This window comes from Tursiops truncatus, chromosome 13 (assembly GCF_011762595.2).
Source record: "Tursiops truncatus isolate mTurTru1 chromosome 13, mTurTru1.mat.Y, whole genome shotgun sequence".
Classification (NCBI taxonomy): Eukaryota; Metazoa; Chordata; class Mammalia; order Artiodactyla; family Delphinidae; genus Tursiops; species Tursiops truncatus.
Genome location: NC_047046.1, coordinates 14,057,283 through 14,076,584, shown reverse-complemented (window position 1 = coordinate 14,076,584; position 19,302 = coordinate 14,057,283). Strand labels below are relative to the sequence as shown.

General features: G+C 52.4%; 1 protein-coding gene across 1 annotated transcript in view; it reads right to left on the bottom strand.

The window, feature by feature from the left end:
* The window catches only part of TBX5 (T-box transcription factor 5), a 48,650-nt gene extending 29,569 nt beyond the window's left edge, over positions 1 to 19,081 (bottom strand). Inside the window, exons 1-6 of the mRNA XM_033837905.2 lie at positions 16,496 to 19,081; positions 14,584 to 14,768; positions 12,865 to 12,959; positions 10,623 to 10,742; positions 9,643 to 9,790; positions 5,961 to 6,113 (exon numbers count right to left, since the gene is read on the bottom strand). Of these exons, the coding sequence (XP_033693796.1) occupies positions 5,961 to 6,113; positions 9,643 to 9,790; positions 10,623 to 10,742; positions 12,865 to 12,959; positions 14,584 to 14,730 (663 nt within the window). The 5' untranslated portion in view covers positions 14,731 to 14,768; positions 16,496 to 19,081. The remainder of the gene's footprint in view (positions 1 to 5,960; positions 6,114 to 9,642; positions 9,791 to 10,622; positions 10,743 to 12,864; positions 12,960 to 14,583; positions 14,769 to 16,495) is intronic.
* Between the last annotated feature and the right edge of the window lie 221 nt (positions 19,082 to 19,302).

Genomic DNA, 19,302 nt, shown 5'->3' with positions numbered 1-19,302 from the left:
GAAGAGGTGGTGTTATACAGTTTCCTTCTAACTCCAAGACTCTACCATGAACATAAAAATACTACATATGTGTGCGTGTTCACAGTAAAATATATATGTAAAATTAACATTTTTTAAATGTTATGTGATTCCAACCATATGACATCTTGGAAAAGGCAAAACTATGGCAACAGCATAAAGATCAGTGGTTGCCAGGGGTTAGGAGGAAGGGAAGGATGAACGAGAGAAGCGCAGAGGATTTTTAGGGCAGTGAAACGATTCATGATGTAGGATACATCATGGTGAAGACGTGTCATTATGCATTTATCCACACCCACAGAGTCTAGGGACTGCCCTGGCGGTCCAGTGCTTAGGACTCCATGCTTCCACTGCACCACGCTTCCACTGCAGGGGGCACGGGTTCCATCCCTAGTCAAGGAAATAAGATCCCACAAGCTGCATGGCACAGTCAAAAAAAAAACAACTCAGAGTCTACAACTCCAAGAGCGAACCCTGACGCAAACTACGAACTCTGGGTGATGATGTGTCAATGTAGGTCCAACAACGGTAATAAATGTCCCACTCTGGGGGGCGATGCTGGGAGCAGGAGGAGCTGTACATGCAGGGGGACAGAGGGTATACAGGAACTCTCTGTACTTTCCACTCAACTTTACTATGAACCTTAAACTGCTCCAAAAAATAAAATCAATTGTAAAACTTTTTAAATATGTCTGGGTATTTCTATGTATACACATTCCCTCCTCCTTCATTTTTTTTAACTGTACCCATTCCTGCAACTTTCTGATTTTGAATTAACTCTTCAGAATGAGTAGAAACGTCTGTAAAATCTCTTTGGAAAACAGCAGAGATTGGCACAATACTGTAGATCAATGATATTGCAATAAAAAATAAAAAATCTCTTTGGAAAACAGTCTTGAGCATGTGTACTCCTCAAGCCAGTTCTGAGTCCAAAAGCCCATCACCTAGTGGGGATTTCTTTCTCACTCCGGTTTTATGACAATAAAATGCAACCCAATTGACCATAAATCATTTTTTAAAGGGGGAGAGGGGAATTCTCAAAAAGTTAAGCAAAAATTAGATCATTTTGAAAAGGGGTGGAGGGAATCCTTATCCCGCCTTCTGTACCTCCCACCCACCCAGTGACAGAAGGCATCCCCTGAACATACTGAGAACAGTAAGACAATGAGGGTGTGGCATCAGGGCTGAATTAATGCCTATTCCATGACGTCACTGTTCCACCAAGAGCTCAGGATAAAAAAATTACCCTGAGGAAAAAAAAGAAAAGGGTGGCTTTGGTATTTTATCAGCAAAAATTTTCTACTCAAACCCATTCCTTGCACCTCAAACAGATTAACTACTACCTAATTCTTGCTCTTATCACCATAGCTTCCAAAAATACGATGGCAAAGGATACACACAGTTTGCTAGATATACACTTAGGTGTGTGGGTCTTACCTGTGTCTTAGTGTAGATGCCTATTGGACATAAGAATTACCCCTGAGAAAAGTTAACATGCAAGCTTAGGTGCAGGTAAAAATGTCCATCTGATTTCATACTTATTTGACACTTGTCCCCTCACTTACCATAACCCTGTCTATGATATTCCCTTCCTAACACAGAGCTAGTCACTCACGGGCACATAAACCGATACACCTGGATGTCTGAGTTCTACCCAAAGGCTCCACTGAAATTGACTTCCATTCATCATACAAATGTACTCCCTCCAAAATCAGCAGAAAACCGGATATCCGGGGGAAGGGCATGGGTGGGGGGGGGGGGAAACAAATATAAAAGCCAGCTCCAACCAGTGAGACAGAGGTTGTAAAAATTAATGAGAATAATTGTTGTGAATTCTCACTTTTGAAAAAAAAAAAAACCCTCTCGAGGGCCAAAAGTCTTAATTACGTCTCTCTCTTAGGGGTTCATTTCCTGGTCCCAAGCAGAAGGCTCGTACCTCATAAATACAGGCTCCACACGCAATGATTTAAGCAGGACGAAAATGCCTTTTAATGGCAAAGTAAGTTAATATCGGGGGAGAGACATGCTTGCATACAAAGCCATTGGTGCAAAAGCAGTGAAATGAAATGCCCATGTGATCTTTTTGTAACACCTAAATATTTCTAGGGATTGCTCTGGGAGCTGCTGACAACTGCAGCGCAAACCTTCCAAAAACATGTTTCACAGAGTGAACAGTCGCTGGGGAAGAGTCGAGCGTTTAAGTATCTTTTTCAAGCTGTCAATCATCTGAGGGAATAACTCCCAAATCCAGCTTGGGATCCCAGCTGGGCTCAGGAAATATGTCGTGTCATTGGAACCCCGTGGTATACAGGTGTGCGACAGCAGTGTAAGAAATGAACCCGGTCACGTACCTGCCTCCACCTGGTACCTGGCACCTGCCTCCAAATCAGTCTGGAGGCACTAAGCCCTTTGGACCCAAAATGGGTGGCTCGTATTTTTCCCAATTGTCCTGGCAATTTAATCTCATAGACTGCTTTTCCTTCCCTGCCCAATTATCCAAAGCGTAACGCTGGGCAAAGAGTCCTTGGATTGAAAATGCAACCACGGAATGAAGCAACTAAACCACAAAGACTAACATTTGTAGTTGTGTTTCAACCACAGTAATAAGAAGTTACTTAAAAATCTCAGTCTTTCAGATTCTAAAATAGGGTAGGCAAAGAGTTTTCCAACACGTGTGTTTTGGATGGAGTTGCCCCGTTAATAAACTGATCAACTAAGTAGTCGATCAATGGAATCATCACTAACACTGTGCTGATTCTGTAGCAGGTTCTGCACAAAACACATTCCATGGATTATCTCATTGTAATCCCCACAAAGACAATAACAAAAAAACAAAAAATAAATTCTCTTCTTATCCCCATTTTACAGACGGGGAAAACTGAGTTAAATCATTTGCCCAAGTCAAATGGGTCTGAACCCAGGCAGTCTGCCTGCAGATTCTCATCCTAACCCTACAGGAGAGTGAGGAACAGCTCAGGTGGCTTCTACCCATGAAGCCAGGAGTCTCAACATCCGTCCAGGTGGGACAATAAAGTAACAAAACAGAGTCCACAAATCACACTCAACCTGACCCGCTTATTTAAGTCACACATCATATATCCATGCGAGGAATGTCTGCAAGGGCCTGGATTCTACTGGAAAAATCTATTGCTTTAGACTTCCTCGTGACAAAGAAAATAGGTGTCTTTGGTACTCAGTAACTAAATACTGGGGAAAACCTCATATGGGGAGAGTGATTGAAAGTGCTCTCCTATGAAATCCCTCTTCTGGATGTCAGGCTGGCTAAAAAGACCTATATGTACAGCACAACCGGGCTCCCTGGCCCAACCAATGAAGAAAATCAGTAATTCCTGTGTGATCCTCAAATACAGCTATATCCATCACTCAACTGACCATGGTCATCATTTCATGATATAGGTAAGTCAAAGCACGATGCTATATACCTGAAACTCAAACAGTACGTATGTCAGTTATACCCCAATAAAACTGGGAAAAAAAACAAAAACAAAAACAAAACACATATATCCAAATACATACTTGGAGACCCACGTGTTGAGACCCATGAGCGTTTAGATACACAATCTCCTAGATTGTGTTCAAAACTCACACATACACACCCCATTGGACAGGCACTCCACACACACAGATCACCAAATATATTCACTGGAGAAGACTTTTTTTTTTATATAGAAATCTAGGGGATGTGGAGTATGTTCCCAAGTGGCTACAGTGATAGTTTCATGGGTATACACATATGTCAAGCTTAGCGAATCGAATACATCAAATAGTGCCGTTTACTGTATGAGAGTTATGCCTCAATAAAGCTATAAACAGAGAAAGCATGCGTGGTCCCCCAGATCTACCCACTCCTGATGGACCCCTAAGATCTTTACTACATAGAACTTAGGAATTTCCCCCAAAAGAGCTGAACACCCACGTGTTTCTTTAACAGATCACTTTCATGTGTCTATCACTTCCTGTCCCTGTGGATGAACATGGGTTTCCTTGGCAGAAAAAAAAAAAAAAAGATCCCACAGATTTTTGGACCCCCTGTCGGGACTAGCAGGCTCTAAGCGTACATATATATGAGGAACTGAGCATCCTGGTTGCTATGTTTTCCTTTTTTTTTTTTTCCGCCCTTGTGGCCATCACCACAAAGCTAAACATAGGTTTACAACAGCCATGGAGGAAACAGGTTTCTAGCAGCCAATCTCAAATTAGCCTGAAACAGTGCTGGAACTTTCAGGACACTTGACCTTACTTTTCCGCTCTTATTAGTTCAACGAGTGGGAAGAACTTAGAAAAAAAAAAAAGAATCCTTCTTTCCCTGTAAAAAGTAATTGCGTGGCGTGGGGGGATGGGGGGAGTGAGTTTTCTGCTGAAAGGAAGCTCTTCTCTCAAGGCCTGGGATCCCAGACAGGCCGTGTGGCCTGGAAGTGACCATCCATCACAGCTTGCCTTGGTCATTGACAATCTGAATTTGGAGATTACCCACAGCATTTCGTTACTGCCCTTGCTTCATGGGGGCAGGGGGCAGGGGGCGGGGGGCGGGGATTAACCAACACACAGACTGCATGAAATGACCTTCAAGAGGTGATTGGAGGCTTTAGGGTGCTAAGCCCATCTCTCACCCTACCCTGGCCTCTCCTGCCTGGCTCCACAGTCCCTATAACTTCCCTCTACCCCACTTTTCCCTTGCAGGTTGGGGAGGGATAGGAGCTGTAGAGGGGGAGGGGCCCCCCATCCCCACGTCCATCTGGGTAAGTCATCCACATGACCCGCCCTCACTGATCCCACGTGGACCCCCTACTTTCCCCTCCCACAGCCCTCTAACCCCAAGTCACTTCATAATACTCCCAACGGTCCACAATCCCACAGCGGCAGCGGCCTCTCCCCAGCCCCTATATCTTGCCTTTCCTGATTCCAGATCTTTCCGTAATGAGGCTTAGGAATCATTCAGTCCTGCCCTCCCCCCGCCAATAAAATGAATCCACGTGCACTCAGGTTTCTAAAGAACAGACATGAACCATGACGAGTCAAGACAAGCCCTTTCTCCTGGGCAAGAATAGAAGATACTCCCCCCCAACCTGCGGTGATGGGGCTCCCTGTTCCAACATCACGGTCAAGCCTTGAATGGCCCAAATCGGGGCCTGGATTTCGAACGGCGTGGAGGTCTGACAGTGACACAATCCACCTGCGACATCCCACCTCTATACCACACTACAGCCACCAAATGATGCATTGGTCGCGTGCATGCCTCCCCTCGCCAAGCTGTATTTTTGCAGGATCATATTTAAGTCCCCAGAGCTTTGATCCAGGCAGCTGGTGACACAGGTTACTCAGTTTTTGCTTTTGTTTTAAGCAATGCCAACCTTGCTTTCGTATGTGGTCCAGGGTCAGTAATCGCTGAAACAATTAAGGAAGCATCTGGGAAAACCCAAGCTCAAGGTTTCCGGCAACTTTGCCACTTGCCCCGATTGGAACTGAAATGCATCCAAAGGGCAGAGTGGAGGAGGGAAGGAGACTGACCCCCCACAGAAAAAGTGGTCCCAGGAAGGGTAACACCACGTCCCCACCCAAGAGCACGGAGCCGGCCAATACGGGGACCTTTCTTCTCACTGATCACTTCACGACTGCAGCGAGATGCCTCCTTGTTACATTTGAGTACCGAACATTGATACCACGCGGTCATCTATGGTTTGATCATTTCGTTTCTATCTGGGCTGTGTGTGTGTGTGTGTATGTGTGACTTTCGTGCCAACCGCATGAATGTAGTACAAACAGCTGTGATCCTTAGTCTGCAGCTCTGCCCCTGCCCCGGCCCACCGAAGCAGAAGTTGGTGCCCACCGTGCGGAGGAATAAAGGTGCCCATAAACCCACTGCGATTCGTGCCAACAAGCGGGCGGCCCCAGGCCCGCCGGTTCCTGGGTACTGGGCTCACCTTGTGGTTCTGGTAGGAAGTCACCGCAATAAACGCCGTCTCAGGAAAGACGTGGGTACAGAACGCAGTATTTTTTGAGCCAAATCCATTATTTTCGTCCGCTTTCACGATGTGTAATCTTGGCTGGTATTTGTGCATGGAATTTAGAATAATCTAAAAATAATAAAGAAAATGAGATTGTAAGAAAAATCAAACCCCTTTGTTTCCATAAAGCCCCACTCTCCACCCCAAAATTACGTTCCTTATATAGGCTCTCGGAGAAAAGGTCCCATTTTTTTCTCCTGTTTTTGAAAAGAAGCCAGTGATTTCATTAAAAAGAAACATTTCAAAAATGACAATTTCCATATGAAAGAGCCAGGGTAATATTCCAGGAATCTACCCAGAGCACACACAGCAGTAAATCAGAATGCTTAATAAAGTTAGTTTAATAAATTAACTCCCTGCGTAGGGCATGTCCCCCCCAGCGGGAGTGATGCAAGTTTGGGGCAAGGAATTGGTGCCCGCCTCGAGGAAGCCTGGGCAAAAATTTTGGAATGAAAGGACAGCAAAAACAAATAAACAAACATATATATATATAAAAATAACTAGCCCTGCCCAAGAAAAAAAGGCTCAAAGAGATGCAAAAGAAGAGACCAAGCATTTGCAGAACTGGAAGAAATATCAGAGGAAAAAGAGAGGAAAATGGTGGGAAGGGGGAGACTCTAGGGTGTGAGTTGGGTGGGAGGGAAGCACCCACCCCACCCCTAACATCAAACAGGGGTCTGGTTGCCCTTGAGATTCCCTGTCTCCAACTTCACAGTATTTCAGGGTCCGCCACCGGAATTATCCCCAGACCTGGCCCCAGACAGCACTGTGGCATCTGCTTTGGGGGGAATATTTCTCTCCTTCCTTTCTATCTTCTCCATGTCTTTGGGGGGGTCCCAGGGGCTAGTGGGGGGTCTCACGGTTGCAGCTCTTCTTACAGACACCATTGTGAATATCAGGAGGGGGTGTGCAGTCACCACACTCTTGCTGGAGCGGAACTTTCGGAGAAGATGCGCATCTTTACTAAAAACAACTGAGTTTGTTGTTCTTTTGGCGCCGTGCTTTTGATGCTCCCGGGAAGCTGGTAACGCTAATATCTCTCAAAACGTCCTGATCTATACCCACCGAATGGGCGAAGTGCCGCGTTTCACGAGCTGAAAAATCTGGCCTGCTTTTACCCCAGGACCGCAAACTGAGCGGCGGAGGTAGTCTCAGTGTCTTTGATTGGATGACCCTGGGGCAGGGTTCTCGGGCCAACCCTTGAAACCGACCTGGAGGAGGGGGAGGGGAGCGCGGCCCGACTAGGCCGGGGGAGGGGCGAAAAGCTCGGGACCCCGCGGCTCCCCGACCCCGGGCCGCGCGGCTCTAATCTCCGGCCGCCGCGGCCCGGCCGCCTCCCTGACCGATAGCGACGCCGGCCGGGGCGGCGTGGCGACAGAGAGACGCAGCGGGGCCCTGCGGGCCGGCGCGGCCACCATCCCGGCTTAGCCAAATTGCTTTGACGGCTGGGGACAGTGTGGAGACATCAGCGCGAGGGCGATCTAAATGGCCCTTAATTTCATTAGGGCGGCTCTGGACTCAAAGTCCGGAGTTTGGGGTGGGAATGCGTGGCAACTGGGCAGTCCGGAGCGGCTCAGAGCACCGCGCCTTCCTCCGCGGAACTGGAAGGACTTGAAACTCACAGGGGCGCCCAGGGCTCGGGACCGTGCGCGCGCCTTCCCCGGGGGTCCACCCCAAAGGCACACCCGGGCTGCAGAGGGAAAGTTAAGGAGCCCAGACCAAGGTGCCACGGAGGCCCAGCCTCCAGAAGGACGCGGTCCTGGGAGATGCACGCAGGACCTTTACAAAATGGTCCTTTCTCTCCCCAGCGCTTAACCTAAAGCATCCGCAGGGACAGCAGGTACACCGTCAGCCAGCCAACACCCACGCAAGGTGGAGGTCACGTCTGCGCTGGGATGCACCCCGAGCTGGCCGCTGCAGGCAAAACACCCTGGTTGAAACGCAAAGGAGGCCCGGCATTCTGCCTAGAAACGCACCCCCCCCCCCAGCCCCTTTCCTCTCCCTTCCTACAGCGTAGAAGGGGAATAGGCCTTCCTTCTCTCTTCTCCAGTGGTCAACAGTCCGACCTCACACCAACCACGTGTACAGTGGCATTGAGCGCATCAGTGGAGGGCCCTGGTCTCCTTCCCACCACAGACTCAGTGCTTCAGCCCTAAGGCCCCACAAGAACGGATTTCTCATTTGGACCTTCACAAACTGTCCTCCCTCCAGATCAAATGCATCTGTACCCCGTCCCCTCACGTCCCCAAACTGGGAACCCTGTGTGTTGCTTCCCCAAAGTGGCAGGATGCAGGTCACTTCTGCAATTAGAGAGACCTGGCCTCAAATCCCTGTTCCCAAATACAAGCTGTGTGACCTCAGGCAGGTAACCTCCCCTCCCCCGGACTCCATATAAAGGCTGTGTATTTCCACCCTCCTCTCTAGGCTGCTATGAGGATCAAATGCCCTAAGACGAACCGGCCTCCTTGTTTGGTGGAATCATCAAACTAAGGGTTGCAAACTCTGAATTCAGAGACTGCGTTCTGTCCCGGTGATTATTTCCAATGAAGAGATTTAGGGACATTTTCCCTCAAATCAGTGTTCTGTTCATTTGTTTTTCTTTGGGGGAAGAGAGGATGATACCCTATAGAGAATCTACTAGAAGCTACACATTCTCTTGGGGGGGGGGGGACTGCACACTCAAGATCCTGCAGTTTCAGGCAGCTCATCAGGCCCCTCTCTCTCGGGGCCAGTCCAGATTCCAGGTGTAGGACCCTGATCTTGGTTTGCCCACTCTGGGCATGGTGGGAGGAGGGGGGAAAGCTGGAAGTTGGGGAAAAAACAGATAAACCCAAGAGCGTCGAGCTAAAAGGGGCAGGAGTACCGGAGTTCGCCTCTGGTGGGTTGGTTTCCCCATCTGTAAAAGAGGAAGCAGGGGGCCTCAGGTCTCCCTTTCAGCCGGAACATCCCCATAATATGGCAGGATTTGCAAGGAGGTAGGTAAGGTATACAGCTCCCATCGTGGTCCAGCCTCTGCAGTCTGTGCTGAGTACCTGCCGAGCTAGAGGGCCCATGTTTTCTGCAGGACTGAAACACTACTCCCCACCCCTAATCACAGATGGGGCTGAACGAACAGGAATTCCAGGCCCAGAATGAGCTGCCTTAGTCACCCCATGACCCCTGTCCCTCAGCAAAGGCAGGTGGGTGGGGTACTGGTAGCAGGGATGCAGGGTGAGAGCCCCAGGCCAGGAGACCAGGGGGCTCGATCGCCAGCCACCCAGGAAAGACACACCCAGAGCGTGGACTAGTGGACCACAGGGAGGACTGCAAAGGGGAGATGTCTGGGTAGGAGAGAGGTGGAGAGAGCCAGGAAGAATTAGAAGGTGTGAGAAATAAGAGAAAAGGAAAGAGGAGAGAAAGGGGAAGAGAAAGGAAGGCCAGGTCAAGAAGGGAGAGAGAGTAAAAGACCAAGGCAGGTGAAATGGAGCAAAGAAAGAAGCATGGGTGGGCGTGAGGAACGAAGAAGAGAGAGACAGTCCTGGAGAAGAGGGAGAGAGTCAGGTGAGGAAGAGAAGGTGTGAACCTGAGGATACGAGGAAGAGCTGCACGAGGTACTCACATGCCCAAATGGGTCCAGGTGGTTGTTGGTGAGCTTGAGTTTCTGGAAGGAGACGAGCTGCCGCATCCAATGCGCCCCAGTGGCCGGCGAGTCCGGGTGCACGTAGAGGCGGCCCGGCATGGCGGGCTCCGCTTTGCCCGTCACAGACCTAGACCAAGGAGAGGCGCCACCCCGCCTAGACTTAGTGCACCGTGGTGTCGGCTGGTTCTTGAGCAAAGCCACGGCTGCCGACTACGAGAATGATCTGGAAATGGCCTGACCCTCAGGTCTTGCTTGGGCATCTGCAATGCCAGACGCGCAGAAAGCCTGGAGCTGGTGTCCAGGCGAGCGCTCCCACCACCACCGCCGCCCGGCTCTTTCTCCTTCCACCTAATTCCTCCCCCAGCACCAAGGGCGCCGTGGGGAGCCTCGCAGCGTCTCTCTGCCCACGAACAACTGGCGGGTACTGGAAGCCTGGATGTGCAAAAAAGTCTCGGGAACACTCCTTGAGGGCTTTCCAAAGGGGCTTCGTCTTCAAGCCTCTGCACTCTTGGCAGCCGCGGGAGCAACGTACCCAAGGAATGCGCCTCTCCTCTCTTGCCTGTTTAACTCAAATACCCCGGACTGATTTTGCAATTTCATAAAAAAGGCATGTTCAAAGCAGGTAACTCATAAAAAATAACTGTTAATGGTTTATGCCCCCAGAAATAGCTCCAACGCTTGGTAACAATACCCTTTTTAAAAATCCACAACCCTCCGGTGCAGCAACAGACATCGGCACTTTACTTCCTCTGATCCTCAGTTTTCTCGTTTATAAAATGGGGGCTAATGGCTGCTCTTTTTTTTCTCAGGGTGAGGTCAGGAGGATGCAGCGGAAGGGGCAGCAAAAACCTCTAGCACACAGTAGGAGCTCAAAACAATGTTTATTGGTTCAGTGGGGAGAGGGAAGTTTGGTCTGCACGGTCCTCCCTGCCTTCCCCGCCAGCCGCTACGGTGCCTACCATTTATTATCTGCGAACTTGTATCTGTGGTCGTCGGCGGGAACGATGTCCATAAGAAGAATGTACTTCGTTTTGGGATTAAGGCCGGTCACCTTCACTTTGTAACTGGGAAACATCCGCCTAGGACAGACGAGGAGGAGACACAGAGGCAGAGGGAATTAATGCAAACATTCTGAAGAGCGCGTCCACAAATTTTAATGGAAGAATCGATCGTGGACGAGAAAAGCGGCCCCTGCTCCGCTCTTGCCAAGATCCATCCCAGGTTTCCCTCCAAGTTATGGGGAGGAGAAAGGCCAAGAGATGAGAAAGCAGGCTGGGACTATACCATCTACAAGAGGAAATAGAAAGCAGAAGGCGAGGACTTCTACAGACTGGTTTCGAGGAAGCCCTGAAAGGGACCCCTCATTTCAACTCTTGCTAAAGACTCTTTTCAGAACCAGACACCTACTTTTTAAATTTGGGGTCAGGAAAAGGCTTGTTAAAAAAAAAAAAAAAAAGGAAAAGAAAAAAGTTGGCTTCCTCCGCCCAGCCAGGTGCTTTGGCCGCTCTGAGCAGCGCTGCGCGTCACGTGGCCACCCAAGTGGGTGCTCCCTGGGGCTGCCCGCGCGTGGGTGCCCACGGCACGTCCCGGCTTCACTCCGCCCCCAGGATACAGCTCGGTGCGTGACCTCTGACACGAGTGTCGCGCAGGAATTTCTCCCTAAATGCCCCCACCGCATCTCCGAGGCGCCTGGCACTCCTCCTTAGAGAGTCCAAACGCTTTGGCCCTCCTCAAAGAAATTTAGTTTCGGAAGGAACCGGGCCGTGCGCGAGGATCTGGTGCTTGGAAGGAGGTTCCGCCGCCCCGCGTGTGCCGCGCCCGGCTCCCTCTCCGCGCACAGGCGCACTCCCCGTCTCCATCCGGCCTCGGGAGGAGGGCGCCCCGGAAAGCAAGCCTTCCCAAGGCCGCCCGGGGCGCAAGGACCAGTTGCTGGAACCTGGCTCGCTCAGGGATGGCGGGAAGGGGTGGGTGAGTGGAGACCTCTCCCTCTGGCCTTGGAGCCTCGCCTCGCGGTGTTTATCTGCCCGAGCGAGCGCGCCTGGAGGCGGAGGCGCCGGAGGCTTCGCAGGCCTTTTATAGTTAAATCCCGTTGGCTCAGGCTTGGGAGGGAAAAAGGAGGCCCCGGCCGCCCTTTCCTTCCTCGGCGGAATGGGAAGAGGACCTGAGTTCTTTGGTATAAACAGAACGCGCCTCCTGTTCGCTCGGGCCGAGCGGGGGAGCACACATTGTTTAATTTCAAATAATAATAAATGTCACTGTTGTCAGTTTATTGCGAGAGGCTTGGGCTGCAGAAGCGGTGGGCGTCTGGCGAGGCGGCTCCACCCGCCCCTTTCACACACTCGGTGGCTTCGGCCTACCGGATGCTCGGCTTCACACGCCTGCTGTGCGCAGACTGGGACTTTCTGCCCTCCGGGACGCGGAGGGCCAGTCCAGCACCGGTAGGGACGTGGCGGGGTTGTCCCCGCACCCGGGCGCACTCAGACGCCGAGATACCGAGTTGCACGACCCTCCTACCCCCTCCCCCAGAAGTCTCGCATTTCTAGCTAAAACTGTGAGCTTTTAAGAGGAACTCCGGGGTGAGTGTCTTGATGAAACGGCCGTGTTTATCGGTGTCTGTATATAGAGCCCGGCGTAGCCCGGTTCCCTTTCAAAGGCTTCGCCTGCTTTCTATAAACAATGAAAGAGGTAGCGAATACATTCAACTGATTCCGAGTTTGGCGATCGGGTGGGACTCTGGAACCGCTCCAAGGTCAGGGAGGGTGGGAAGGAGGGTCTGGGCCAGGAATCAAGTCTGAGATCCCATGAAACCCAAACCCCGTCTCATCTCTGTGTGTCTCTGCAACTCTCTGTTCTCCCGTTGGCTCTCCCACCTCATCCCTCCTTCTCTTATTACTAATCCATCCAGATAGCACAGCCTCCCAAGCTCTTGCTTCTTCTTATATACGAGGTGGAAGAAACGCCCAGGTCCCTGAGCTGAATCTTTCAGGCTTTTCCCCTCACAACGGGAGATCACTGGAGGAATTCACCGTTCTCCTCTTTAACCAGAATAGGGTCAAATGAAATATATTCATATTCGCTCGCTCTCGCTCTGTCTCTCCCCCCCACCTCTGGTTCTATTCTCCCCTTTTACTGGTCTCCCACACCTTTCTTAGTCTCTCCCACAAGTTCCCTGTACCTTCTCCACAGAGGTGACCATCTCACCTGCCAGCCTTGGTTATGATCATTTCCGTGCCCACTTCGTGGAATTTCAGCCACAGTTCTCTTTCATGGAGAAACACCTTGATCCCTTCCATGCCCTAGAAGAAGGAGAGGAAACGTCAATGAGCCTTCCCTCCCCAAACTCCCCCAAAACACAGAGCTTTCTCTTCCTTCCCCCTCGAGCCAGTGGGCTCAGAGGCTGAAAACGGCCCCCAACCCACGGCAGCACTGTCTGGGCTCTCGAGCAGCCCCTGCCCTGTGTATGCTCTCTCCCGGGCAGGTCTTAACCCCACAGTGCAGAGCTGTCTCCTTCTAATGTCACCAACGCAAGGCTAGAGAAAAAAAACCCAGCCATCAGGGTGTTCCAGAATGTGCATGGGGAGGACGGGGCTGAGAAAAAAATGGGACCAATCCCCATCCGCTTTAGCCAAGGGGCAGCTAAAAGGAAAAAAAGAAACCCAACCTCAATCCTGAAAAACCCACCCAGGATATTCTTATGCAGACACCCAGATGTCCACACGAAAAGAGACAGACGTGCACTGCACATATGCGTGTTTATTCTCACCATGGCAGTGCATAGGTAGACACAGGTGAAATATAAAATTTTAAATATTTATATAATAGGTTTCCACAATCCCAAACAAAAATTAATTCTCAAATGTCTCTATTAACATACGTCCTAGGCCTTCCTCGCATCCAGCTTCGTTCATTTCAAGTTGTTTGGATTATGGGCAAAGCGATTTAACATTTCTACCTTCAACTACAAGTTATTCTACAAAACCCATACCCAAAAAATTACATACAAAGTCTTCGTTTCGCAATAATTTGTAAACGTCTAACAAGTACATTTGTTTTCCCCTGAAAGAAAACCTCTTAAGTTTCTGAAAACGCGTGCCCACTGTCTCACTACAGATATACGCGCATCTTCCTGAGATGTGAAGGGCAAAGGAGAGAGACAATGAAAAAGCCAGGAAGGACATCTAAATTCCAAAGAAGGGTTTTAGCTGTGTGCAGATATCTTTTCTGGTCAAGACACCCCGCTTCCAGCCCTCTGACACCCCATTCCAAAACCATCAAGGTCTGCGGACGACGCCTTCAGCGCCCAGGGCGCCGGGGGTGAAGGGCACAGGGCGAGAGGCGAGGCTTCACGCTCGGCTCGGGCCCAGCTTCCAGCCAGGCGAGCCCGGGCTCCCCGCGCCCTCCCGGCCCAGCCGTGCGTGCTCCCCGCCGCCGGCCCCGCGGAGCCAGCCCACCAGGCCCCGGCCGCCAGACAAACGGTGCAGCGCGCGAGGTTGCGCGGTGGCGCGGAGGAGGCGGGAGGAGGCGAAGGCTACGAAAGATCTGAAGAGGGGTCAAGCCATCGCTCATGCCGGCCTGAAGCGGCCGCTGACCCGACCCTTAATGAGGCGTTCAAGCCGAGTTTACACCTAGTGCAGCAGGAAAGAAATGATCTGGGCCATTGTTCGCTGGCCCCAAACAGCCGGATCTTTGAGGCTCCCCTAACAACTTCAATGTATTTCAAAAATCCTCTGGCCGTAAAGATAATCGTCACAATAAAGTGGATGGGACTATACTGGCATTTAGGGAGGCACGGCAGAGAAGGGTGGAATTGAGCAAGGATGAAAAGAAAAGGGGCAGATCATGGGCACTGCCCGCCCCCCTTGCCCAAACACTCGAAAGAGGGACTTTGGTTCCTGCAAAGGGCCCCGAGGCCCTTCTTACCTGCTGGGTGAAGGCGGCCTGCGGGGACGACGGGGACTTGCTGGGGGCCCCTAGCGCGCTCTCGGGTTTTGAGTCACAGGGTAGATCCTTGGAGTCTGGTTCCAGGGGTGTGTGAGCCAGGCCAAAGCCCTCGTCTGCGTCGGCCATGGTGAGCCCGGGGCCCTGTGACCGCTCGGGGTCCTGCTCTGAGGACGAGAAGGAAAGAGAAAGACAGATGGCGGGGGACGGGGGGCGGGGGCGCAGAGGAAGAGAAAGAGAAGGTTGGAAGCACAGTTCTGGTGACAGGAGGGGGCAGTGACTAGGCTGCCACCCGCAGTTTCCAGCTACCAGCGCCTCCGTCGCCAGCTGAAGGAAGCTGCAGAAGGTCCCGTTATGATTATCATTACTATTACTTTAAGACCACGCACAGCCTCTTGCGAAAGACCCGCGTCACAGCGGGAGGAGGCGAGGCCCGCATCTCCCCTTCGCAGGCTCCCCCGCGATAAGCGAGCTGCCCGTCAAATTTGTCTGGACTTCTGGGAGAGCCAATAAAGATAAGGCCTGGGTATTTTTGGAAGCCATTGGGTACGAACCAAAAACAAAACAAAACACAAACCCGGTGCCCTTCTGAGATTTTTTTTTTCTTCATCAAATTACAAGAGGCCAGCAGAGCCCCGTTTATGAAAACTCACAAGAGGAATATTTTTCTGCAGCAGGCAGAATGCCTGAAAGAACCCGCCTCTCGCAAAAACCAAAAACATAGGAAAGGAAAGAGCTGGAGATCCAGAAACCAGGTCTTGAGAATTCACGTTCATCTTCTATCAGTCACAGGCCTTGAAATGAAAAGTCCTTTAACATTGAGTCCTCCCCTTTTCCCCAACCGTAAGCAACATGAAAAGTAGAAAGGAGCCAAACAGAAAGGGCAGGAAAGCGGCGGCGCAGCGGTTCGGAGGGCGGCGCGCGGCTGGGTGCCGGAGGCCAGCGCTGGGGGCGCGTTCTCCTCGTTTTCTCGGCTCTCCAGCCCGAGACGGGCATTTTGTCGAGCGGCCTGGCCGAGAGGAGTTTCTCCGAGCTTCCGTCGGGCCTGGCTCGCTGGAACTGCAGGCCCAAGCTCGGGGTTGGCGACGCCAGAGTGGTGCCCGGATAAATCCTGGGCTTCCGGCATTGAACCGGCCACTGAGGTCCGACACAACTTGCAGAATGGCCCAGGGTTACAGGCATGTGAGGTTGGAACACACAAAATAACAGCTGCAGAACGGTTCAAGCCTGGAGGAGCCTGCCTCCTGCTCTGATCTCCTTCCAACATCCTCTACGTTCCCAAGTAGGGATTTCCTCCCTCAAAAGCCGGGAAGACTGGGAAGGAGGCGCAAGAAATGCATCCCCCCTCCCCCAAATCTTAGCAGTCGCTTGGGCAAAAGGCTGGATCCCACCCCGGGTCTGCAGTGGCCGGAGACCCAGAAATGGTGCCGAGGAGAAGACCAGCTTCTGAGGCCCGACTCCCACCCAAGCCGCCTCTTGCACCACGCCCTTGGGGTTTGGGGGAGGCGGTGATAGGAGCCCCCGAAGCCTGCTCATAACAAAAGAAAGTGGGGCTGGCGTGCCCCACGTGCGCTTCCATTTCACCGCCGGCCACAGGGACAATCCCACCGCGAGCCCTGGCCGGGGTCCCGGGGAGCTCGGGGCTGGCGGGGCCGAACGAGATGCGGCTTGACAGAACCGGGCCGCGCGTCCTGCAAACCTCAACGCCTCTCCCCCAGCCCCGGCCGCCTCCTCGGCTCCACACGCCGGGCAGCTCCGGGCCGCGCAAAATCTCCGCGAGCCGGGCCCTGCAGAATCCGAGGCCAGGCTTCGAGTGCCGCGTTCCGCGCCTCCCTGAGCCGCTCAGCCGGCGGGCTGCCTCCCCAGCCTCCCGGGCCATCTGCGGAACTGTTACCTCGCTCGGTGAAGCCGGTGCATTCACTGCATCCCTTCTGGCTCCTAGCAGGGAAGCCGGCGGCGAGGCGGGGGCGCGGGCATGGTGGCTCCGGGGTCTATGGGGGGGGGGACTGCTTCCCCAGACCAGCGGCTACCGCTGCCTACAAAGGAGGACCCACCGCGGGAGCCTCGGCAGTGACTGCCCACAATTCAACACACACCTCCTCCGCTTGCGCTCGCGCTCCCTAAAGACTTCCAAGTCGTCAGGCGCCAGAAGGGCTCCGAAGGAAGCGAAACAAGCAGCCTCCGGGAGCACCTCCAATAATATAATCTCAGTGCCCTGCTTCTCCCTTGTGCCCGCAGGGAGGGAAAACTGGGAGACAAGAGGGAGCCTGGGAATGGTCGACGTCCTTTCTGAGCGCAGCTTCCAGGGTTAAAGTTCCGGAATCCGAGGTAAGAGTCGGTCTCTCTCCCTCTCTCTCTCTCTGTCTCTCTCTGTCTCTCTCTCTCTCTCTCTCAGAAATACAAGCCGACTCAGCTGAGCTCGGTGACGTTGGGCTGCCTTGATGCTTACAAAGTACTGAAATTGCCTATCCAACTAGCTCCCACTGCACGCCGCCTGCCTCTGTCTGTCTCTCTCTCTCTCCCTCCCCTCCTCCCTCCTCCCTCTCCCTTCCCACTCCCTCCCCCAACCACCTTTTCCATTAGATTTCCCGAACACTCAAATCACAACACGACTCTCAAACCCAGACCTCGAGATCACCCCCTCCTCTCCACCCGCTCTCCAACCTCCATCCATCTCTGCTTCCCTGAGCGCGGCTCGGAGGCTGCAAAAAAATCCTGCACAAATCATCGCAAACCCGCTCGGCTTCTGCCCGGGAAGTAATCTGGGTGACGCGGCTGTGCAGAGAACGGAGTAGGAACGCACGAGGCGTGCACACACGCGCTGGGAGCCTCCTCTGCAGCCTCGCCCGCGTTCTCTCTCCACCGCTGACCTCAAGACGGAGAACTGCCTGACCCCGCCTGGCCCAGCCTGCCGCCGCTAGCCGCCCTGATATCTCCCCCCATCCCCACTCATCACCCCGACTCTGAGAGACTCTGGGGTGAAGGCAGGGTGAAGGTGCGTGGGGATGGGGGCCAAGATCAAAGATGCCCAGAAATCGCCCTGCGCTCCCACCCCCTCAGGGCCACCAGACCTCCCGTGCCCAGTTTTATTAAAATAATCAAACAGTCACTGGGGGCTGGCTGGGGTTTTCATCTCCACTCGCCTCCTCTCCCTGCCCTCCCCCTATCTGAAATGTATTATTTTGAGGGTCGAGTTGAAGAGGTCAATAGAAGCGTAAACACGGTCAGTAGGTCTTAGCCTGAGCAGACCCAGCTTGGAAAGTCAAGAATTAGTGCTTGGAACAAACGTCAGGGTCCCCGTTGTTGTTTCTCACCCATGTCTCTGTCACCCTGTTCTTTTCTCAGCCTCTGTCTAGAGATTCAAGCCTGCAGGCCAAGGTCTGGGGAGAGGGATGGAGGGAGGAGAACCGCTAGGGAGATCTGAGGCTGCCTCAGTGCCATCCTCTATGGCCCCGGGAACTAAAATCCCAGCGCAGGCCTGATGCATCGCTGCAAAATTCCTAAGTGGATTGTCCAACCCTAAAAGTGGGGCAACTGGGGAGAAAACCAACCCAAGCATTCTCTAGAGTTCTCACTCCACCTTCCAGGTTTGTTTTCAAACAGCCTTTTGCTGAGACAGTTTATTTATTTGTGAAAACACCCTCACCCTTCCAAAATGTCAGCTCGGAGGACTTTGGGCTCGCTCAGGGGGCGACCCCCGGCCAACGACGGAAAACAAACATGGCTTCAGGAAAAGCCTGCATCTCCGCATCTCTGGCAAAAAGGAAGGGGAAATCCAGAAAGAGCTCTCCAATCCCTTTACATTCTCAGAGATTTGCGGATAAAATAAAGTCCCATAAATAATCTGCAGGTCCCTCCCGAGAGGGAGAATCTGTACTCCCCCAAGTAATTGCCTGGCCCAGATTCACTTAGTTTGTGAAGTGCAGATTCTGCGGGCCACCAAGTTAAATTGGTATTTTGAAATCTCAAGGGCGAATCTATTCTTGCCAGGTGACACTCTCGCGAGCAAGAGAGTGCATTCTTATTTCCACGGTGAAAAAAAAGAAGCAAGGCTGGGAGTGGAGTGGATTCATCTGGGCCGAGCTGGGGAGGGAAGCCAAGGGGCCGTGGGCAGGCCAGTGCTAAGAGAATCCTCTACCCCCCACCCCAGAGCTCTCCAGGGCGACACTCACCTCCAAAAATCCTACCTCTTCTTTCCAGCGCAGATGCCGAGAGTAACGCCTCGCTGGGAGGGGTGTGTTCAGATGAAGAGTTTGGAAAGGACCCCCCAAAAGAGACCCCTTTTAGGCCAAGCCTTCTTCCAGCGTCTTTCAAGAGTAGTGTGTACCTCCCAGCCCGAAGTTGGTTTGTGGTCTTCGACAAATTAAATATTACTGTTTATTACCAGGCATACCCCAATAAAATAAAGAGGCAACCAGGCGATACCGACTATCTCACCAGCCGCTGCACCTATAAGACTTGGAGACGTCACGAGTCACGCAACCGGCCCGCGCGCTGTCACGCTCGACTGGGGGGCAGCGGCGGGACGTTGAGTCCTCTCCGTCTTCGCCTATCACTCCCGCCCGGGTCTGCGCAGCCACAAGTCTCAGACGCCTGGGCCACGGGAATAAATAAAGAAATAAACAAATCCAACGCTCTCTGGGGAAATGGGGGTGGCGGACATCAGCCACAAATAGAGACAAGATCGATTTGCTTAGGGAG